Genomic DNA, 21211 nt, shown 5'->3' on the forward strand with positions numbered 1-21211 from the left:
GATCAACCCTATCAAACTAGGCATAGTGTATGGTAGAGTTGATCCTGATTATTCAAACTATGTCTTATTTATGGTTCTATGTTCCAGCGTTCCTGAAAAATTTACATTTTTATTAATATGCACATTAGGTAACTGGAGCACAGAGGAGCTGGCCTGAGCCCTTGGAGAACCATATCATCACCATCCCGCAGCTCTGGCGACTCCCTCCTTCCCCTTCATTGACATGGCCAGACATCTTGGATGGTCTTGTAATCAGGGCCGGCACTACCATAAGGCAAACCAAGCGGCTGCCTTAGGGCGCACCCTGGGCAGAGAAGGGGAGAGCGGAAAAATTAACCTTTTATATTTTTAAATCACTTACTTGTGAGTTGAGCCACAGCGCCGCCGGCCACCCGCCCGAGCCTGCATGTGCCGTGCGGCCCCGTCCCTCACTCACAGATCGGCACGGGCCCGGCAGCACAGCAACATGGTCATGGGGTCAGGCAAGTGGGGGGTGACCGGCGAGTGGCGCTGCACTGCAGCAGAGACTGGAGCTGACTGTCTGTGAGTCTGACTCACACACAGCCAGATAGCCGTAGCAGCAGGACAGGTGGGTAGGTGATCACTGATGAGTGCACTAGAGCCAGAGTGCACGGCATAAATGTGTTTAAAAAAAATTATTACACAATCATAAATGGAATGGGGGGGGGGGGGTGACAGTGACATGATGTCTGCGACATGGGGATGGGGCCGGGGCAAGGGCCGGCCGGGGGAATGATGATGTGCCAAGAGGGGGGCTGGGAAAATGTGACACAATAGGGGGTAATGATGTGATCACGATGTGACACAAAGGGGGTGATGTAAACTAAAAAGGAGGGGCTGATGTGACATTGAGGGGGAGAAATGTGACATTGAGGGGGAGAAATGTGACATGGAGGGCTGATGTGACATAGGTGATTTGACATGTAGGGGGAAAATGCGACATTGAGGCCTTGAGGAGGTGAAATGTGACATTGAGGGGGAGAAAGGGTGACATGAAGGGGGAGAAAGGGTGACATGGAGGGGGAGAAAGGGTGACATGGAGGGGGAGAAAGGGTGACATGGAGGGGGAGAAAGGGTGACATGGAGGGGGAGAAAGGGTGACATGGAGGGGGAGAAAGGGTGACATGGAGGGGGAGAAATCTGACATGGAGGGGGAGAAATCTGACATGGAGGGGGAGAAATCTGACATGGAGGGGGAGAAATCTGACATGGAGGGGGAGAAATCTGACATGGAGGGGGAGAAAGGGTGACATGGAGGGGGAGAAATGGTGACAGAGGGGGAGAAATCTGAGGGGGTGATGTGACAGAGGGGATTATGTAAAAAGGAGGGGGAGAAATGTGACATGGGGGGGGGGAGAAATCTGACATGGGGCGGAGAAATCTGACATGGGGGGAGAAATCTGAGGGGGTGATGTGACAGAGGGGATTATGTAAAAAAGGAGGGGGAGAAATGTGACATGGAGGGGGAGAAATGTGACATGGAGGGGAGAAATGTGACCTGGAGAGGGAGAAATGTGACCTGGAGAGGGAGAAATGTGACCTGGAGAGGGAGAAATGTGACATGGGGGTGATGTGACAGAGGGGATTATGTAAAAAGGAGGGGGAGAAATGTGACATGGAGGGGGAGAAATGTGACATGGAGGGGGAGAAATGTGACATGGAGGGGGAGAAATGTGACATGGAGGGGGAGAAATGTGACATGGAGGGGGAGAAATGTGACATGGAGGGGGAGAAATGTGACATGGAGGGGGAGAAATGTGACATGGGGGGCCAATGGCTCACATGGGGGCATGATGGCTGACATGGGGGGCTGATGGATGGGGGCCTTAAACCAGCGATTGTCTGAAGCAAAGAGAAGATACCAGGACCACACAGAGGAAAAGCCAGCTGCTGCAGACGGGACAAGGGCCAGGTAAGCTGCGAAGGGGGGGGGGGGGTCACCAAAATGTAGCTTTGCTTGTGTTGGCAAAAATCCTTGCACCGGCCCCGCTTGTAATCTTGCGTCTACTCCTTTGTTCAGAGTTTCTTTGCATGCACAGAGGATCTGCTGCTGTTCTCTAAGCAGTGCAGATATCTAATGTACCTGGCCGATGACTTTAATGTACACCCAGTAGTGGAGACAGAGACAGTTCAGACAGAGGAGTTGAGCAGAAATTCTGGGAGGATCTGCTCGACTACTGGGAGGATCTGCTCGACTGCGTGCTTATCTATCACTAAATACAACCACCCACTGGACTCCTAAGCTTAGAAAGAGCAAGGATTTTAAACATTAACTTACAAGTTATTAATTAATATTTTCCTTCAAAACTATATAGCAATGTGCTCAGCTCCTCCTGATCTACAACATGATGCTGGCAAATCGGAGTACATGTTCAGAGAAACAGGTTCCCTTTAAATACTTGCTGTCTACAAACACTGGAGAAAACACTGTGCTAAACCAATATATATGTGAATGTAAGAGGTTCTGAGAAGACTGTACACGAGTACAAAAACTTCAACCGAAAAAAAAAAATATATTTGTCGAGAAATACTGCAGTTTAATTGACTGCTAAGGAAGTGCTTTGTGCAAAGTTCCCAAGGCGGTGACATGCCCTCATCCTGACACACAGTACATTCATTCTTCCATTATTTGGTCTTTTTTCTTTACATACTAAAAGAGTTATTCTGTATAAAAATAAATATTTTTTATTAGAAAAAAAAATCAGCTGTGAGCAGCATTTCTGGGATTCTCTCTGCACTTTTTTTTATTCTACTTTTCCCAGTTGGATTTGTTATCCTCTGTATCCTAGGCTGCTGAATTGAATGTTGGATTTTCAATATAAAGGTCATTAGGTGACAAATTCAAAATGTCCTCCATTGGTGGACCTTCATCTTCAGGAGGTATTTCTGCTTCAAACATGCGTTGTAATAAGGCATCCACTGTTCTATAGCCTGAAAGACAACAGGATTTAATTAAGTACCATTAAAAAGAATATGCCATGATGTTATATATTTTATCACCTTAATGGGGTTGTCCAAGTTATCCAAAAATCCTCTAAGTGCTGGAAAAAGAGCATCTATACTTACCTCTGTTTCCTGCGCATTTCTGGTCCTACTGCTGTTTTTGTAAAAGACAGCAGTGGTGATGTACTGGTATACAGTATGCGACTGCTGCAGGCAATCACTGTCCTCAGCAGTATACAGCACACGATCACGGAGGACAGTGATTGGCTGCATTGGTAACTTACCATATATCTGGACATCACCACTACTGCCTTTTATACAAACAGCGTGAGGAGAACTAGATCTACGGCTCAGGGAACAGCAAAGTAGAAAGAAAGGAGTATATAATTTTTAAGATTTTTCAGTCATTTAGTGGCATTGGGAGGATTTTAGGATAACTCCAACAACCCCTTTAAAGTGCCCTAGTACTTTGACTAAACTTTTGGCATGTCAGGTTTTAATTGGTGAGCATCTGAGTGCAGAGACCCTCACCAATTGCTAGAACCAGGAGAGAGAAGCACTCACATAGAGGGCGTCTCACCTTGCTACTGAAGACAAGCTCTATAGAAAGTCTAAAATGCTTTTGGTAAGTCTTAAGAGCCTTTCACTTTTTTCACATTTTGTTATGCTGCGGTCTTGCGACAACGTAAAAAAAATAATAATGCTTTCCTCCATCATTCTGCACTTAGTACTCCATAATGAGAAAGAGAAAACAGAATGTTAGAAATCTTTGCTAATTTATTGAAAAAGAAAAACTAAAATATTGCATTGAAGTATTCAGACCTTGTACTTAGTTGAAGCACCTCTGACAACGATTACAGCCTCCAGTATTCTTGGGGATGATGTACACCTGGATTTGTAATTTTCTGCCATTCTTCTCAGCAGATCATCTCGAGCTCTGTCAGTTGGATGGGAACTGATGGTGGACAGCTATTTTCAGGTCTCTCCAGAGATGTTCAATTTGATTCAAGTCAGTGCTCTGGCTGTGCCATTCAAGGACATTCACAGAGTTGTCCCCAAGCCATTCCTGTGTTGCCTTGGCTGTGTGCTTAGGGCCACTGCCTTGTTGAAAAGTGAACCTTTGACCCAGTCTGAGGTCCAGAGCACTCTACATCAGGCTTTAAGAAAATCTATGTACTTTGCTCCATTTAGCATCCCCTCAACCTTGATCAATCTCCTTGTCCTATCCATTGAAAAACACCAGTTCAGCATAAAGCTGCCACCACCATGCATCACTGTAGGGATGGTATTGGGCAGATGACGAGCAGTGCCCGCTTCCTCCAGATAAGACACTTAGAATTGAGTCCAATAAGTTTAATCTTGGGTCTTTAGGTGCTTTTTTTTACTGGGGAGGAATGCTTCTTTCTCACCACTGCCATAAAACCCAGAATGGTGGAGTGCTGCAGTGATGGTTGACCTTCTAAGAGTCTCTCCCATGTGCACACAGGATGTTTAGAGCTCACCCAGAGTGACCATTGAGTTCTTATTCACCTCACTTACTAAGGCCCTTCTGGTTGTTTCAGACCTCTTTCATTTAATTGTGGAAGCCCCTGTGCTTTTGGGAACTTTCAGTTCAGCAGAAATTTTGAGAGACCTTATATAGACAGGTTGATTAACGTGGATAGCTCACCACCTTTCTCAGGGTGGAAAAGGTGCTCTAGTCTTGACTGATCACCCAATCAGTAAAGAATACGCAATGGAAAGAGAATTATATAAGACTGGCACTCAATATGTGGGTCACACACAACACAATTTAATATTGCAGCAAAAATGTATTGGCTAATAACACTATAAAAATTAACTCTAAATAACCACAGTTCCGGATATATCTGTGGATAGAGTAGAGTAAGTCAGATCCAATCAATCACAATCAGTCTTATATAATTCTCTTATATAGACAGGGCTGTGTCTTTCCTAATCAGGTCCAATAAACTGAATTTACCACAGTTGTACACCAATCAAAGTGTAGAAACATCTCAAAGATGACCAAGATAAATGGGAGGTCCCCAGACCTAAATTTCTTGTGTCCTATCAAAGGATCTTAAGACATATGTCTATGCCAAATATTAGTTTTTCCTTTTTAATAAACTTACAATAATTTCTAGAACTCAATTTTTACGGTTTCATTATGGAGTATTCAGTGCAGACTGATGGGGAAAGATGCAATTTTTTTTATTTGACCACTAGGCTACAACAGAACAAAATGTTAATGAAGTGAAAGACCATCTTGAGGAGCACTGTTAGTGCTTCTTTTTTCTTGTTTTAGTCATTGGTGGGGGTCTCGGCTCTGGGACTACCATATATCAAAGTATTTTTAAATGTACATATGCTGTCTAGTACAGAATTTAAAGGGGTTTTTCAGGATTTTACCACTGATTACCTATCCTCAGATGTCGGTGCCTTCGTAAACAGCTGATTGGCAGGGGTCCTGGGTGTCAGACCCCCATCAATCAGATACTGATAACGTATCCTGAGGATAGGTCATCAGTAGTAAAAATCCTGGAAAACCCCTTTAAGGGACGCAGTGATTTTATTGCTTTTTCATCTCTGCATTTTTAAAGCCATAAAATTTTTCATTTTCTGTTGACGTGCTGAGAGGTAATTAACAGTAATCAGAGATTTCTCTTTCTGCTACAGTGGGAAAGCCTTCACGTTAAAGGGGTTCTGCAGTTTGTTTAAACTGATGATCGGTGGGGGTCCGACACCTGGGACTCCTGCCGATCAGCTGTTTGAGAAGGCAGCAGTGCTCCAGGAGCGCTGCTGTCTTCTCACTGTTTACCGCTGGCCCAGTGACTTCACGACTAGTATCAAATGGCCTGGGCGGGGCTAAGCTCCATTCAAGTGAACGGAGCATAGCCACCCCCAGGCAAGTTGATACTAGTCGTGAAGTCACTGGGCCAGTGGTAAACAGTGAGAAAGCCGCGGCACTGCTGGAGCGCCGCGGCCTTCTCAAACAGCTGATCGGCGGGGGTCCCGGGTGTTGGACCCCCGCCAATCAGATGCAGATGATCTATCCAGAGGATAGATCATCAGTTTAAACAAACTTCAGAACCCCTTTAAGTGATATTATATGTTCAAGTTCTAGAAATTAAAGTAAAAAAGCAATTGTAAGATAAACATTTCAGAAACATTCATATTGATCTGTTCGGGAGGTTTTTTTTTCCTTTGCATAGTGCACATATAAAACTCTGTATAGTATATAACAGTGAGCCTGACTTAGGGTCCATTCACACATCTGCAAAACACAGACACACCGGCAATGTGCTTTCTGCATTTTGCAGACTGCACATCGCCAGCACTATAATAGAAAATGCCTTATCTTATCCGCAATTGCGGACAAGAATAGGACATGTTCTAATTTTTTCGGTATCGGAATTGTGGACCCGGAAGTGCGGATCCGCATTTCCGGATCCGGACAGCACATCATGTGGCCCCATAGAAATGAATGAGTCTGCAAAATGCTGAACAGAATTGCGGACGTGTGAATGGAGCCTTACCATTATTTTTCGTCAGTTTTCTGATGTGAAAGTCGCATTGTGTTTGCGACTTTTTAAACAACCACATTTTCCCACTGCCTTTTCCTCTTTCCCGTAAAGCGGGTGTGGTGAGGCGGGTCAGTTTTCTGGCATAGAAGATTGAAATCTACTGCAGCCTAGTTTCAGTTCAGGCACATGGACTGCTAATTTATGAACAGGCGTACGTAAAACGCTGGCGTATGATAAATCAGGCCAATAATTTACACAGGTAATACTCATTCACAAGGCGATTTGTAGACAGATCTTTACAATCACATATATGTGCCAAATATAACATGTAACTATAGGAACTTTCAAGAAAAAAATAAAAATAAAATAAAATAAAAAAATAAGTAAAAACATACGTTTTGAGGCAATTTGAAACATCAATCCTTTCTTGTTCCCCTCACCAAACCCTTCGATATTTTCACAATTGTCCATATTGTCCACCAAGTTTCCAGTAGGAATATCTCCCCTGTGTTGAATGAGTAACAGATTGCATCAGATATGACTGCTTGCTGTAGGATAAAGCTGAGCTTAAATGCTAGATTCAGAAGGAACGAATTCAAGAATTAAATCAATGTTCAAAGAATTACACGCCATTTTCCTGCAGTGGATTTTTTAAAACTGTCTATATAGCTTAAGTACTCTTTCAGGTGGACAATGTTCACATCTAGGAGCTCTCCGAGTCAAGAACAAACAGCACCAGAGTAAACACGGATGTAATATAGTCGATTCACATGGACTATAGGCCGCTTTCAGACAAGTGAGTGTCATGCTCCGGACTCGCACCGCAGCACCTGTCCTGAACTTCCAGGACTGCCGGGGTCGCATAGCATTATATTGATTTATGATGCTATGTAACCCTTACAGTTCTGGAATGTATTGGATAACACTGAAATAATGCTGTCCGTGTTATCCAATACATTCCAGAACTGTAAGGGTTACATAGCATCATAAATCAATATAATGCTATGCGACCCCGGCAGTCCTGGAAGTTCAGGACAGGTGCTGCGGTGCGACTCCGGAGCGTGACAATCACTTGTCTGAAAGCGGCCTATAGTCCAGTGCTGGAAGTTTAGGAATTAAGTTTAAAATAAGTAATATTTAGTTATTCATTATAGCTAATTTCTTATCAAACGAATAAGACTATGGCTTAATGAATGTTTATGAGCTGTCAGGAGTTCAGAGATAAGGGCTATGCATCGAGCTGTCAGAGCAGCAACCTGACAGCTTCAGTGTGAAACTGGAAGCAGGAAACTCCCCAGATAGACCGAAACTTAACGCTGTAGATCAGAAACTGTTGAAAGTTTTTAATAAAAACCAATTGAAAAAATCATTTTTTAGTTCGAAATGAATAAACCCAATTATAAAAAAAAAAAAAAAATGGTCCCAAAAGGTGTTCTTAGCCTTTAATGGGTTAAAGATCCATCGGTCACAGAAAGCAGGGACAGGAAACACAAATGTAGATGCTTAGAGTACCCATGGTACGGAGTGAGGTTCTGTCCACCCACTCTGCTTGGGGAGGCAAAACCCAGTTTATTGATAGCTCATGGAGAGTCAGCACTACTCAGCATGCTCATGGCGATGTGCAAAAAAATATAGTACAAATTACTAACTATGCCATCTGTAACGGGGGTTAAACATTGTGCCATCATGTCGAGTACACACAGTAAAACATAATTAATACGATGCAGAAATCACTCACTCCTGTACTGCCATTCCTAGCTCCTGGATCTTCTTTTCAATGGCAGTTTCAACTTCACTTTTCTCCAGGGAGTATTCCACAAAAAATGCTTCCAAAATAAAAGCTACGAATATGCTGAAAACCAGAACATACAAAGTAGTTCAAAAATATAACATTTACTGTCCGAAGGGTTTGTCGTCATTGGTTAAGGCTCAGAATCACTGTAACTACAATATTATAGAATGGTAATATCAGAGATTCCCTAATGTTCGACTAGAATTGTGACTGATTCAGGTAACATACCAGGGCAGCTTGACTGCGCATACAGAAGACAACAGCGCATGTACGGGATTTTGGACATTTGTGTAATGATAAACCCTGCCCTCAGGGATTAGGGTTGCACCGGGTATCAAATTTTCGATACCCAATCAATACTTTTGTACCCGGATCGATACGATACCGGGATTTGCTATTTTCCGATACAAGGCACCCGCAGCCTACATTTGTATTTAAGGGTTAATCATATGCATTGGTGGCGCAGTGCACCCCCCACCCCAGTATTATAATCATTGGTGGCAGTGGCCCGGGGTCGCCTCCTCATTGGTGGTGCAGTGGTAGCTTCTGATCAGAGCCCCAGCAGTGTAAGCCTGACAGAAAAAATAAATAAACATGCAATTTGCCATTTTTTGTCACCTTGTCCCCCCAAAAAAGGATAGGACTGTTCTATTATGGGCTGGACGGTCCATAAAATGTGGAATGCACGCGGCTTTTTTTTTTGTTTTATTTTTTTTGTGTGGTATCGGGTAACGCAATACTTTTTTATGGTAGGTCACCATGAAAATGCAATGTAAGCTACAGACAGCATGTTATAGAGCAGGAGGAGCTGATGAGATATACATATTAGGCTACTTTCACACTAGCGTTCAGGTGTCCGCTTGTGAGCTCCGTTTGAAGGGGCTCACAAGCAGCCCCGAACGCTTCCGTCTAGCACTAATGCATTCTGAGTGGATGCGGATCCGCTCAGAATGCATCAGTCTGGCGGTGTTCAGCCTCCGCTCCGCTCAGCAGGCGGGCACCTGAACGCTGCTTGCAGTGTTCGGGTGTCCGCCTGGCCATGCGGAGGCGTGTGGATCCGTCCAGACTTACAATGTAAGTCAATAGGGACGGATCCGTTTGAAGATGACACACTATGGCTCAATCTTCAAACGGATCCGTCCCTCATTGACTTTCAATGTAAAGTCTGGACGGATCCGTTCAGGCTACTTTCACAATTTTTTTACAATATAATGCAGACGGATCCGCTCTGAACGCTAGTGTGAAAGTAGCCTTATACAATTTTATTGGAAATTTAGTAAAACATCTCATTTATATTTTTTAATTCCTGCTCATTCTGGGCTTTGAAATAAAGGAGGCGGTCCTATCAGTGATTGACAGCTATCTCTGTATACACAGTCATAGAGGGAAGGCTGTCAATCACTTATAGGACCGAATACTTGACTTCAAAGCCTAAAATGAGCAGGAATATAAAAGAATGAAATACAAGTTATAGATCTCCTCCTGCTCTATTACACACTGTCTGCAGCTCAGACACCATGTTCAGTATTGCAGGTTCCTTTTAACCAAGCCAGACTGAGTGAGAGTAATGTATGACCAGTGGAATGACACGTTTTACACACGTGTATTCAGTCTTGGAAACATGCTCCGTGTGAGAGCTGTATTTCCTGGGCTGGACTCACAGCATCATCATGATTTATAATGCTGTGAATTCCAGTCTCACTACAGGTCTACAGAACTGTAGACACAGCACACCACAATGAGATGGGAATTTACAGTATCGTAAATCATTAAGATGCTGTAAGTTCACTTCAGAGGAGCAGTGTTCAGTGTGTTTCCTGGACTGAATACGCATGTATTGCCAAAAGGAATTTTCGGAGTTCTTAAAAATTTGCACAAGGGTGGATGTTATAGAATAATAAATGTTTGAACTTTTTAGGAGCATTCTTCAGATCGCTGTCTTAGGCCTCTTTCACACTTGCGTTGTCCGGATCCGGAAAAACGCAAGTGTACTGAAAGCATTTGAAGACGGATCCGTCTTCAAAATGCTTTCAGTGTTACTATGGCAGCCAGGACGCTATTAAAGTCCTGGTTGCCATAGTAGGAGCGGGGGAGCGGTATACTTACAGTCCGTGCGGCTCCCGGGGAGCTCCAGAATGATGTCAGAGTGCCCCATGCTGCGCATGGATGACGTGCCATGTGAACACGTCATCCATGCGCGTGGGGCACCCTGACGTCACTCTGGAGCGCCTGGGAGCCGCACGGACGTTAAGTATGCTGCTCCCCCGCTCCCCACTACACTTTACCATGGCTGCCAGGACTTTAGCGTCCCGGCAGCCATGGTAACCATTCAGAAAAAGCTAAACGGCGGATCCGGCAATGCGCCGAAATGACGTTTAGCTTAAGGCCGGATCCGGATCAATGCCTTTCAATGGGCATTAATTCTGGATCCGGCCTTGCGGCAAGTCTTTAGGATTTTTGGCTGGAGCAAAAAGCGCAGCATGCTGCAGTATTTTCTCAGGCCAAAAAACGTTCCGTTCCGGAACTGAAGACATCCTGATGCATCCTGAACGGATTTCTCTCCATTCAGAATGCATTAGGATAAAACTGATCAGGATTCTTCCGGCATAGAGCCCCGACGACGGAACTCTATGCCGGATCCGGACAACGCAAGTGTGAAAGAGCCCTAACCGAATGAGAAAACTCACACTATTCAAGTTCTAACCACAAGGGATGACATCGTAACAGAGTAGTTATTTTCCAGTTCATTGTACCTTATGATAGGTACGCACCACGTTTTAAAAGATACTGTTTCTTTTTTCTTTTTTCTTATTGTTTAGTTACTTTTAGAACTGGATGCAACAGAATGTTTTTCTAGTGGCCACTGGCAAAGTAAACAGTACATGCAAAAACCTTACAGAAGATATCAAACTGTGGACAGAAAACTGCATCTCTCAATTACTTACTTGATAATCATGATGACAACCACCACGTGGAACGCAATGAAATACAATTTTGCTGCAGGATGGGTCACAAGAGCAAACCCAGTAGCAATAAGTAGGATGTTAAGAAAAGTGAAAATTAAGCATAATGTTTCACAATGTCCCTTTAGAGCTGCAGTAAAATGGCATATAAATATAGAAACTGACATATTCTGCATTAAAATAAGCAAAAATGTCATATATATTCCCCTGTGAACCGTGCACTCCCGCCATTCTACCTGGTGCTTTTAATCAAAAGTATCACATAGTTGGATTATACTTTGCTCAGAAACTTATAGCCAAACGCCCAGGAGAGGCATGTGTTAGAGTAGTTCCAATTGTGAGAAGCCACCTCGTCTCTGGTAGATGGGCCCGACATATATTTGATCAATAATATGTGCAAATAGCTTCTACTTTTCATATAGAAAGTATAATGGTTATGCAGTTTACTTTTTCACCTGTGTCTTTGTGCATTGAGCAGGGTGCTGCTACTTATAGTTCTATGCATTATGTTGCAGCCAAAGTAGCGTGCACCTATGCCACGGGCACAGCTTTGCAGGCAGCTTGCTTTGGCAGACCTGGGAACCCTCACTACCTTCATAGCAATGGACTGAAGCCCTATGATTTTTCCAGGGGGCTTCAGTGGGAGGATAGCTGAATCTCCCTTCCCTCTGTCTAACGGTTATTGACCATGGCATCTGAGGAGTTAAATTACCAAGATCGAGTTCTCTCTGCTTCCGATCATAAGCTGCCAGGTGTTTGCTGTATTATACAGCTGGAACTTACTGTGTATGGAGCAGGCTTAGCTCATGAGCCCGCTCCATACATTCTATGCGCACAAATACCATACACGTGTTTCATTGTGCATTAAGGGGTTAAATAACATTATTTTGTTGTATGAGGCACATGGTCATACACTGCTTTCAAAGGTTACTATGTTAAGGGGGTTGTCTCATGAAAAATATTCTGCATTTTTCAAACCAGCACCTGGATCTGAATACTTTTGTTATTGCATGTAATTAAAATTTTAGCATAGTCACTGAGTCAATCAATAAAATGCATCTGTATAGCGCCACCTGCTGTTTGTTATTTTTCTTATTTCTCTGTCCACCTTGCTGAGGTGGACATATATGCTCGGTGCCATTCTTTAACTGCCTCCTAAGCTGTGATAGGTAGACAGCTGCAGAAGAAAGGGCACCCCCCTGAGCGGTCAGCTTGATATAAATCTAGCATAGCAACTGGAAAAATGAATGAGGAGATCTCTGGATCTATGTGAGGTACAGGACTGGTTCTAGCTTTTTTAGGCTACTTTCACACTAGCGTTCGGGTGTCCGCTTGTGAGCTCCGTTTGAAGGGGCTTACAAGCGGCCCCGAACGCATCCGTCCAGCACTAAAGCATTCTGAGTGGACGCAGATCCACTCAGAATGCATCAGTCTGGCGGCGTTCAGCCTCCGCTCCGCTCAGCAGGCGGACACCTGAACGCTGCTTGCAGCGTTCGGGTGTCCGCCTGGCCGTGCGGATCCGTCCAGACTTACAATGTAAGTCAATGGGGACGGATCCGTTTGAAGATGACACACTATGGCTCAATCTTCAAACGGATCCGTCGCCCATTGACTTTCAATGTAAAAGTCTGGACGGATCCGTTCAGGCTACTTTCACACTTAGAATTTTTTTTACAATATAATGCAGACGGATCCGTTCTGAACGGAGCCACCGCCTGCATTATACGAGCGGATCCGTCTCAGCCCCAGATCAGGAAGTGGTGAGTACAGAGCCTGGGGAGCAATGCATTTACCGCTTCCCGGTCCTCTGGCACATAATGGAAGCGCTCATTAGTATTTGCTCCATAAGACGCAGTGACATTTCCCCCCCACTTTAGGGGAAAAAAGTGCGTCTTATGGGGCGAAAAATGCGGTACATTAATTATGGAATAGCCTGTTAAAAAAAAATCAGTAAGACAAAAGGATATCATGCCACTGGTTAACCACAGTCAGCTCCACTAGAACTACAAAGGCAGAACCCAAGTTGTTGAAGTTATTCTTGCAATATTTGCTTTTGGCAAAGGAAGAGTCCTTCAAGGCTTCTGCTCCGCACTGCTGCGCGTAAGGCTCACTCGAATTCTCAGGGAAGAAACGGATTTTGTTCTTGAAGACTTCCATCCCGATAATGGCAAAAACATAGTATATAGTCTAAGAAGAGCAAAAGATCATTACAGCCATAATGCAGTGTAAATCCTCTGCAATAACAAACTAGCACAATACTGCATGTGTTGCTTCTTGAATTGCAACATTTCCTCCTAGCCTAGTTTTAATACATGCATCAAAAATAAAAATGTGAAATATACAGTATGCTTACTATTTAAACAAAGACATAAAAAGTGAAAATGCACATACTAAGATAATGCCACAAAAAGTCAACATTGTCGGAAGGATGTTTATCAATGTGTTCATTATGACTCGAAACCTGCAAGAAAAGAAGGAGTATTCTTTAAAAAGAAGGCCCCTAAAATGAGAACTTATCATACGTACTGGGGTCCTGTGTTCCCTGGTTGAATATGGCGATGGTCAAGCATTAACACTACTGAAGATAACCTCTCACTGCACTTGGCTACATCTGGCAGTTCCCTAGAGTTCAAATGTGGAAGCAGTGAGCATGCTTAACTAAAGATACATTCAAATGTCAGACAAAGGACCTTCATTCTTATGATCAGTGGGGGTCCCTCACCAATGAAACACATATCTTCTAGCCTGTGGATAGGTGATAAGTAGTCATTCTGGGACAACCAATTTAAACATCTTCTCACAGGTCACTTAGTTGGTATCATAGGTTTGTGCCCTGTGACCCCTTCAATCACTAGAGTAAAGGAGCATCATATAATTTAATCTTCTTACTTGAAAGTCTTAAGATCTCAGTGATATGGGATTCTATGTATATTACAGTAGCCGACTGCAATGAATGAGATTTTCTGACTACAGGCTTAGATATCTTTATCTCTCCAAGTCAGAAGAGAAAGGGCACAGGGCTTCTCTGAATGCCATGGCCTAACAGACTGGTGAAGGCCACAGGGCAGAGCCACAAACCCTTGCCAATGACATCTTCTGAATGTATCATTTGAGAAGATTTTTTAAAGGGGGACCTTCCCTTTAATAACTCATCATGCCACCAGTGTCTGCTTGTTTACCTGTGAATTGGGCACATGGTGTGCGATGGCACATAGCTAAGAATTAGAATACCTCTGAATACTGTCAATGATCCTTATGAGCCGGAGGACACGAAGAATGAAGACAATGTCTAGAATCTCTTGACTGTTATACAGACTCGCTGTGAAGGAAAAATATTCAATAATTAGTTGTCAGGTGAACTACAGTATGTGACAGCCTGGCAAGAAAACGATCACCAAGAAAAGGTGGAATATCCTTTAGCAATATTTCCCAGCTCAATAAGTTGTAGTTAGTCTTTAGGTATTAGAAAAAAAATCCCTGGCAAGTCAGGGATTCCTCAGCATGGATTGAAGATACGTTTTTTAAGTTGATTGAGCATTTGATTAGAGCATTTTTATAAACCGATGGAACAGGGTGGTATAAATCTTCCATTTCAAAGGCTATTTTATGGCATCACAGCTTTGGTTGTATCGTGAATGGGAGACAAGTCCACTATGTAGAACTTTGGTGAAGAGGCTACATGATAACATTTTTACCCTACTGGATTCTGGTCAATTAATTAATCACCAACAGGACTAAATAAGTAGCTTCGCAGCAACCATAAAGTCCTGGAGTACTATCAGATATTGGTTTGGGATTAAGGGATCTTTTTTGTACGCCCCTTGGCATAATCATTTACAGGCCCTAGACAAACTGGTTGGGGATCAGTATTGGCAAAAGAACAACATTCGCCATCTCACACAGGTGGATGGAAATGGTTATATTTTTTCCTTTTTGGAGTTAGCACAAAGAGAAAATATTTCAAATTTATCTTGGTTTCGGCATTTTCAGCTATGTTCGGTACTTTCTAGTATAAAAGACAAATTGGTTTTTGATATTGATACTTCTATATTTTTGCATGATTTGATAGTAAAGCTGGCACAGAGGGTTAAGATTTCTCAATGTTATAAATATTTACTTTAAAGCACGATTTATTGAATTACAATCCCCTGGGCAAAAGGCCTGGAGAAGGGATTGCCCAATGATTATGATAATATATTGGGGAATGTGGCATTACTTTCTCATAATTTTAATCATACACTGGTTCAATTTAATATTATACACAGAATTTACATTACATTTTTTTGGCTTAATAAATGGGGTTTGAGAAACACTTACAATTGTCCATGGTGTGATACACCTGAGGCTGATCATCTACATATGTTCTGGACCTGTATAGATATAGATACACAACTATACCATTCAAAAATTGAAAGTGGAGATCCCATTTATGGATCTGGATTGTCCTGGATTTTGAGTGATCTATCTAAGGTTGGATGCCATAAATATAAAAGGATTCTTTTGCTAAAGATAATGTTTTTGGCAAGACTGTTGATTGCACATGCTTGGTTTTCATCTAATGCTCCAAGTATAGATACATGGCTAAATCTCGTTAACAAGATTAAAAGTTATGAAAAAAATCTTATATAAAGAAAGAAACGCTGGGGATAAATAGTTTAATATATATTGAGGTTTTATTTTGTATGGAAACATTATTCCTTAAAGGTTTTGTCCGAGTTATGAAAAAAAATATATGTGGCACTGTAAATCTGATGAGCAGCAATATACAGTCATGGCCGTAAATGTTGGCACCCCTGGAATTTTTCAAGAAAATGAAGTATTTCTCACTGAAAAGTATTGCAGTAACACGTGTTTTGCTATACATGTTTATTCCCTTTGTGTGTACTGGAACAAAACCCAAACAGGGAGGAAAAAAAGCAAATTGGACATAATGTCACACCAAACTTCAAAAATGGGCTGGACAAAATTATTGCCACCCTTTCAAAATTGTGGATAAATAAGATTGTTTCAAGCATGTGATGCTCCTTTAAACTCACCCGGGGCAAGTAACAGGTGTGGGCAATATACCGTAAAAATCAAACATTAAAGCAGATAAAAAGGATAGAAGTTCACTAAGTCTTTGCATTGGTGTCTGTGTGCGCCACACTAAGCATGGACAACAGAAAGAGGAGAAGAGAACTGTGAGGACTTGAGAACCAAAATTGTAGAAAAATATCAACAATCTCAAGGTTACAAGTCCATCTTCAGAGATCTAGATTTGTGTCACGGAAGGTGTACAGAAAACTAGAAGACACAAAATGAAGATCCGACTGACTGATCCAAAACTAAGGAACCAAAGGGATAGCCCTGCAACAGACCTGGCTCTCTCCCTAACTGCTCAGCCTATGCAAAAATCTCAATGGTAGATGATCGCATATCCTCATTCCTCGACTGTATAACACCTGAACACCCTATAATAGTGAGGGGACACGACCACCGGCTCCCTACACTTGATACGGAGGGAGTCAGGGTCACCTGGGATCCAGCAAACAGGAAAATACAAATGAATGAACAAAACTTATCTGTAGAAGACTCAGTAGTAACATTCAGCATGCACACACTCCAGGAAGTTGTATAAACCGCAACGTGATGCAGTATGGGAAGGGATTTAAAGGGATGCAATCAGTGCACCTACATGACAGCTGAGAGAGGCTAACGAGATGAGAAAACGAAAGAAAAACAAAAGGAACCTCAAGGAGGAGGTTCTGAAGAACGTCTGTCAGAGCTTCTCAGACGTCTGGTGGTGACAGTACCCCTCCTTCTACGAGTGGACTCCGGCACTCAGAGCCCACCTTCTCAGGATGGGACCTATGGAAAGCCCTGATGAGATGAGTGGCCTTAATGTCCGTCACTGGGACCCACATCCTCTCCTCAGGACCATAACCCTCCCAATGAACGAGGTACTGGAGAGAACCGCGGACAAAACGAGAATCCACAATCCTAGAGACCTGAAATTCAAGATTACCATCAACCACAATCGGAGGAGGAGGCAAAGACGAGGGTACAATGGGTTGGACATAAGGTTTTAATAAGGACTTATGAAAAACATTATGGATCTTCTAAGTCTGAGGAAGATCAAGACGGTAGGCAACAGGATTGATGACGGACAAGATTTTGTAAGGCCCAATAAACTTAGGACCCAACTTCCAGGAGGGAACCTTCAATTTGATATTCTTAGTAGACAACCACACCAGGTCACCAACATTCAGGTCCGGACCAGGCACACGTCTCTTATCCGCCACACGCTTATATCTCTCACTCATGCTCTTAAGATTATCCTGAATCTTTTGCCAAATAGATGACAAAGACGAGGAAAACCAGAAGACCCCTCTCCAGAGAATGTCCCAAACTGCGGATGAAACCCATATGCACCAAAAAATGGTGACTTATCAGAGGACTCCTGACGATGGTTATTTAAAGCAAACTCAGCAAGGGACAAAAAAGAACACCAATCCTCCTGATTCTCTGCCACAAAACAGCGCAGATATGTCTCCAGATTCTGATTGACGCGCTCTGTCTGGCCATTCGACTGCGGGTGGAAAGCAGAAGAGAATGACAACCGAACTTCCAAGCGAGAACAGAAAGCCTTCCAGAATCTGGAAACAAACTGTGTGTCCCTATCAGAGACTATATCTGAAGGAATACCGTGCAATTTGACAATGTGATCAATAAATGCCTGCGCCAGCGTCTTAGCATTGGGCAAGCCAGGAAAAGGAATGAAATGCACCATTTTGCTAAAACGGTCCACCACCACCAGAATCACAGTCTTCCCCGAGGAAAGAAGCAGGTCCGTAATGAAGTCCATGGACAGATGTGTCCAAGGACGGGAAGGAATGGGTAATGGAAGGAGAGGACCTGATGGCCGTAAATGAGGGACTTTGGCACGAGCGCAGGTCTCGCAGGCTGCCACAAAACCCTCAACCGACTTACGAAACGCCGGCCACCAGAATCTCAGAGCGCTGAGATCCACTGTGGCTCTTGCCCCCGGGTGCCCAGCAAGGACAGTATCATGGTACTCCTTAAAAATCTTGTGTCTTAAAGCGAGAGGCACAAACAACCTCCCAGGAGGACAAAGATCAGGAGCCTCTGACTGGGCTACCTGAACCTCTGCCTCCAATTCAGGATAAAGAACAGAGACCACCACACCTTCAGCCAAAATGGGACCCGAGTCTTCAAAATTCCCCCCTCCCGGAAAATAATGTGACAGGGCATCCGCCTTCACATTCTTAAACCCAGGGAGGAACGTGACAACAAAATTAAACCTTGAAAAGAACAAAGACCATCTGGCCTGTCTCGGGTTCAGACGCTTGGCTGACTCCAAGTAGGCCAGATTCTTATGGTCAGTAAACACGGTAATAGGGTGTCTGGCTCCCTCTAGCCAATGGCGCCATTCCTCAAAAGCTAACTTGATGGCCAACAACTCCCTATCTCCCACATCGTAATTTCTCTCTGCGGAGGAAAGTTTCTTCGAGAAAAAGGCACACGATCGCCATTTGGCAGGAGAGGGACCCTGAGACAAGACCGCACCCACACCCACCTCAGAAGCATCAACCTCAACTATGAAGGGTAGAGAAATATCAAGATGGGAGCGGAAGCAAAACTCTCCTTGATATTATAAAAGGCCTTACGCGCCTCTACCGACCAGGAGGAAAAATCTACCCCTTTTCTAGTCATATCAATGAGTGGTTTAACAACAGAGGAATAATTCTAAATAAACTTCCTGTAATAATTGGCAAAACCCCAAAAACGCATCAGCGCCTTCTGATTCTCAGGAAGCTCCCACTCAAGCACAACGCGGACCTTCTCGGGGTCCATGCGAAAACCAGAAGCGGAGAGAAGAAACCCCAGAAATTGCATTTCTGGAACCGCAAACACACATTTCTCCAGTTTAGCGTACAATTTATTCTCCCGCAGGATGAGCAAGACCTGACGTAAGTGTTCCTTATGAGTTTTGAAATCAGGAGAAAAAAAATCAAAATGTCATCTAGATACACTAATACAAATTTCCCCATTAAATTATAAAAAATGCTGTTCACAAAATGCTGAAAGACGGCTGGAGCATTCATCAAACCAAAAGGCATAACCAAATTCTCAAAATGGCCCTCAGGGGTATTGAAGGCCGTCTTCCATTCGTCTCCTTCTCTGACCCTGACCATAGAAACATAGAATGTGTCGGCAGATAAGAACCATTTGGCCCATCTAGTCTGCCCAATATACTGAATACTATGGATAGCCCCTGGCCCTATCTTATATGAAGGATGGCCTTATGCCTATCCCATGCATGCTTAAACTCCTTCACTTTATTTGCAGCTGCCACTTCTGCAGGAAGGCTATTCCATGCATCCACTACTCTCTCAGTAAAGTAATATTTCCTGATATTACTTTTAAACCTTTGCCCCTCTAATTTAAAACTATGTCCTCTTGTAGCAGTTTTTCTTCTTTTAAATATTCTTTCCTCTTTTACCTTGTTGATTCCCTTTATGTATTTAAAAGTTTCTATCATATCCCCTCTGTCTCGTCTTTCTTCCAAGCTATAGATGTTAAGTTCCTTTAATCTTTCCTGGTAAGTTTTATCCTGCAATCCAGGTTGTATGCCCCTCTTAGATCCAACTTGGAAAAAACTTTAGCCCCAACAATCTGGTTAAACAGGTCCGGGATCAGAGGAAGTGGATAAAGGTCACGAATTGTGATACTGTTCAGCTCCCTGAAATCCAGACATGGTCTTAAAGAACCATCTTTTTTCTTAACAAAGAAAAAACCAGCGGCAACAGGTGACTTCGAGGGTCGTATGTGTCCCTTTCTCAGACTCTCAGAGATATAAGCACGCATAGCGACCCTTTCAGGTTGGGAGAGATTGTATACGGGGCAAGTCCTGAACACCACTCTCAGAAAACACATCCGAAAATTCAGAGAGAAAAGATGGTACAGTCTTAGTAGAAACCTCAGAAACAGATGTCGTGAGGCAATTCTCTCTGCAAAAGTCACTCCAACCATTTATTTGCCTCGCTTGCCAATCAATGGTGGGGTTATGTTTAGTGAGCCAGGGTAGCCCCAACACTAGAGGAGTAGGCAACCCGCTTAGGATGAAACACGACACATCCTCAACATGAGTATCACTCACAATCAAACGGATATTGTGAACTATGCCCTTTAACGATTTCTGAGAAAGTGGAACGGAATCAATAGCAAAAACAGGTATATCCTTTCCCAAAGTGCATACCTGGAAACCATGAGTTATAGCAAATTGATTATCAATGAGATTGACAGCTGCTCCACTATCTACAAAAATCTCACAAAAAAATGTTCTTGCTCTCTAGCGCCACCCCTGCAGGTAGGACAAAACAGGAACTACAAGCAAACGGAAAACCTTCAATTTCCGCATCAACCTTGCCAATAGTAACAGATGGAACGTTTTTAGAGGATTTTTTTCTTTTTGTTTCTTTATTACTCTCAAAAAACTGCCTGAATCTCCTAGAGGGACAAACATTTGCCAAATGATTTATATCTCCACAACAGAAACAAACCTTCCTATGAGAGCTGAATCCTCTATTGTCAGAGGCAAGCAAACCCAGCTGAATGATCCCCTGCTCAGAAGGGATTGAGAGCGACTGAGACCCCTGTGCACTGAATGAGACCGCCGCACTGTCCTTGGACTGAGTATGACAGGAAGGAGTGATCTCTCCTCTCTCTCTAAGACGCCTGTCAATACGAACGGCCCAAGACATGGCAGAGTCCAAGGAGGTAGGTCTCTCATGAAAGGCAAATGCATCTTTCAATCCCTCTGAAAGACCATGGCAAAATTGACTTCGGAGTGCAGCATCATTCCAACCAGTATCAGCTGCCCATCTCCGAAATTCTGAACAGTATATCTCTGCGGATTGTTTACCCTGACATAAAAGACGTAGTCTAGACTCAGCCAGAGCAATACG

The 21211-nt window shown here is 43.3% G+C and overlaps 1 protein-coding gene across 1 annotated transcript in view; it reads right to left on the reverse strand.

The window, feature by feature from the left end:
* Positions 1-1898: 1898 nt before the first annotated feature.
* The window catches only part of LOC122934910 (two pore calcium channel protein 1-like), a 72937-nt gene continuing 53624 nt past the window's right edge, over positions 1899-21211 (reverse strand). The window contains exons 13-19 of the mRNA XM_044290569.1: positions 14475-14562; positions 13635-13704; positions 13211-13430; positions 11226-11316; positions 8227-8340; positions 6884-6993; positions 1899-2952 (exon numbers count right to left, since the gene is read on the reverse strand). Coding sequence (XP_044146504.1) covers positions 2807-2952; positions 6884-6993; positions 8227-8340; positions 11226-11316; positions 13211-13430; positions 13635-13704; positions 14475-14562 — 839 coding nt within the window. The 3' untranslated portion in view covers positions 1899-2806. The remainder of the gene's footprint in view (positions 2953-6883; positions 6994-8226; positions 8341-11225; positions 11317-13210; positions 13431-13634; positions 13705-14474; positions 14563-21211) is intronic.

This window comes from Bufo gargarizans, chromosome 4, assembly GCF_014858855.1.
Source record: "Bufo gargarizans isolate SCDJY-AF-19 chromosome 4, ASM1485885v1, whole genome shotgun sequence".
NCBI lineage: Eukaryota > Metazoa > Chordata > Amphibia > Anura > Bufonidae > Bufo > Bufo gargarizans.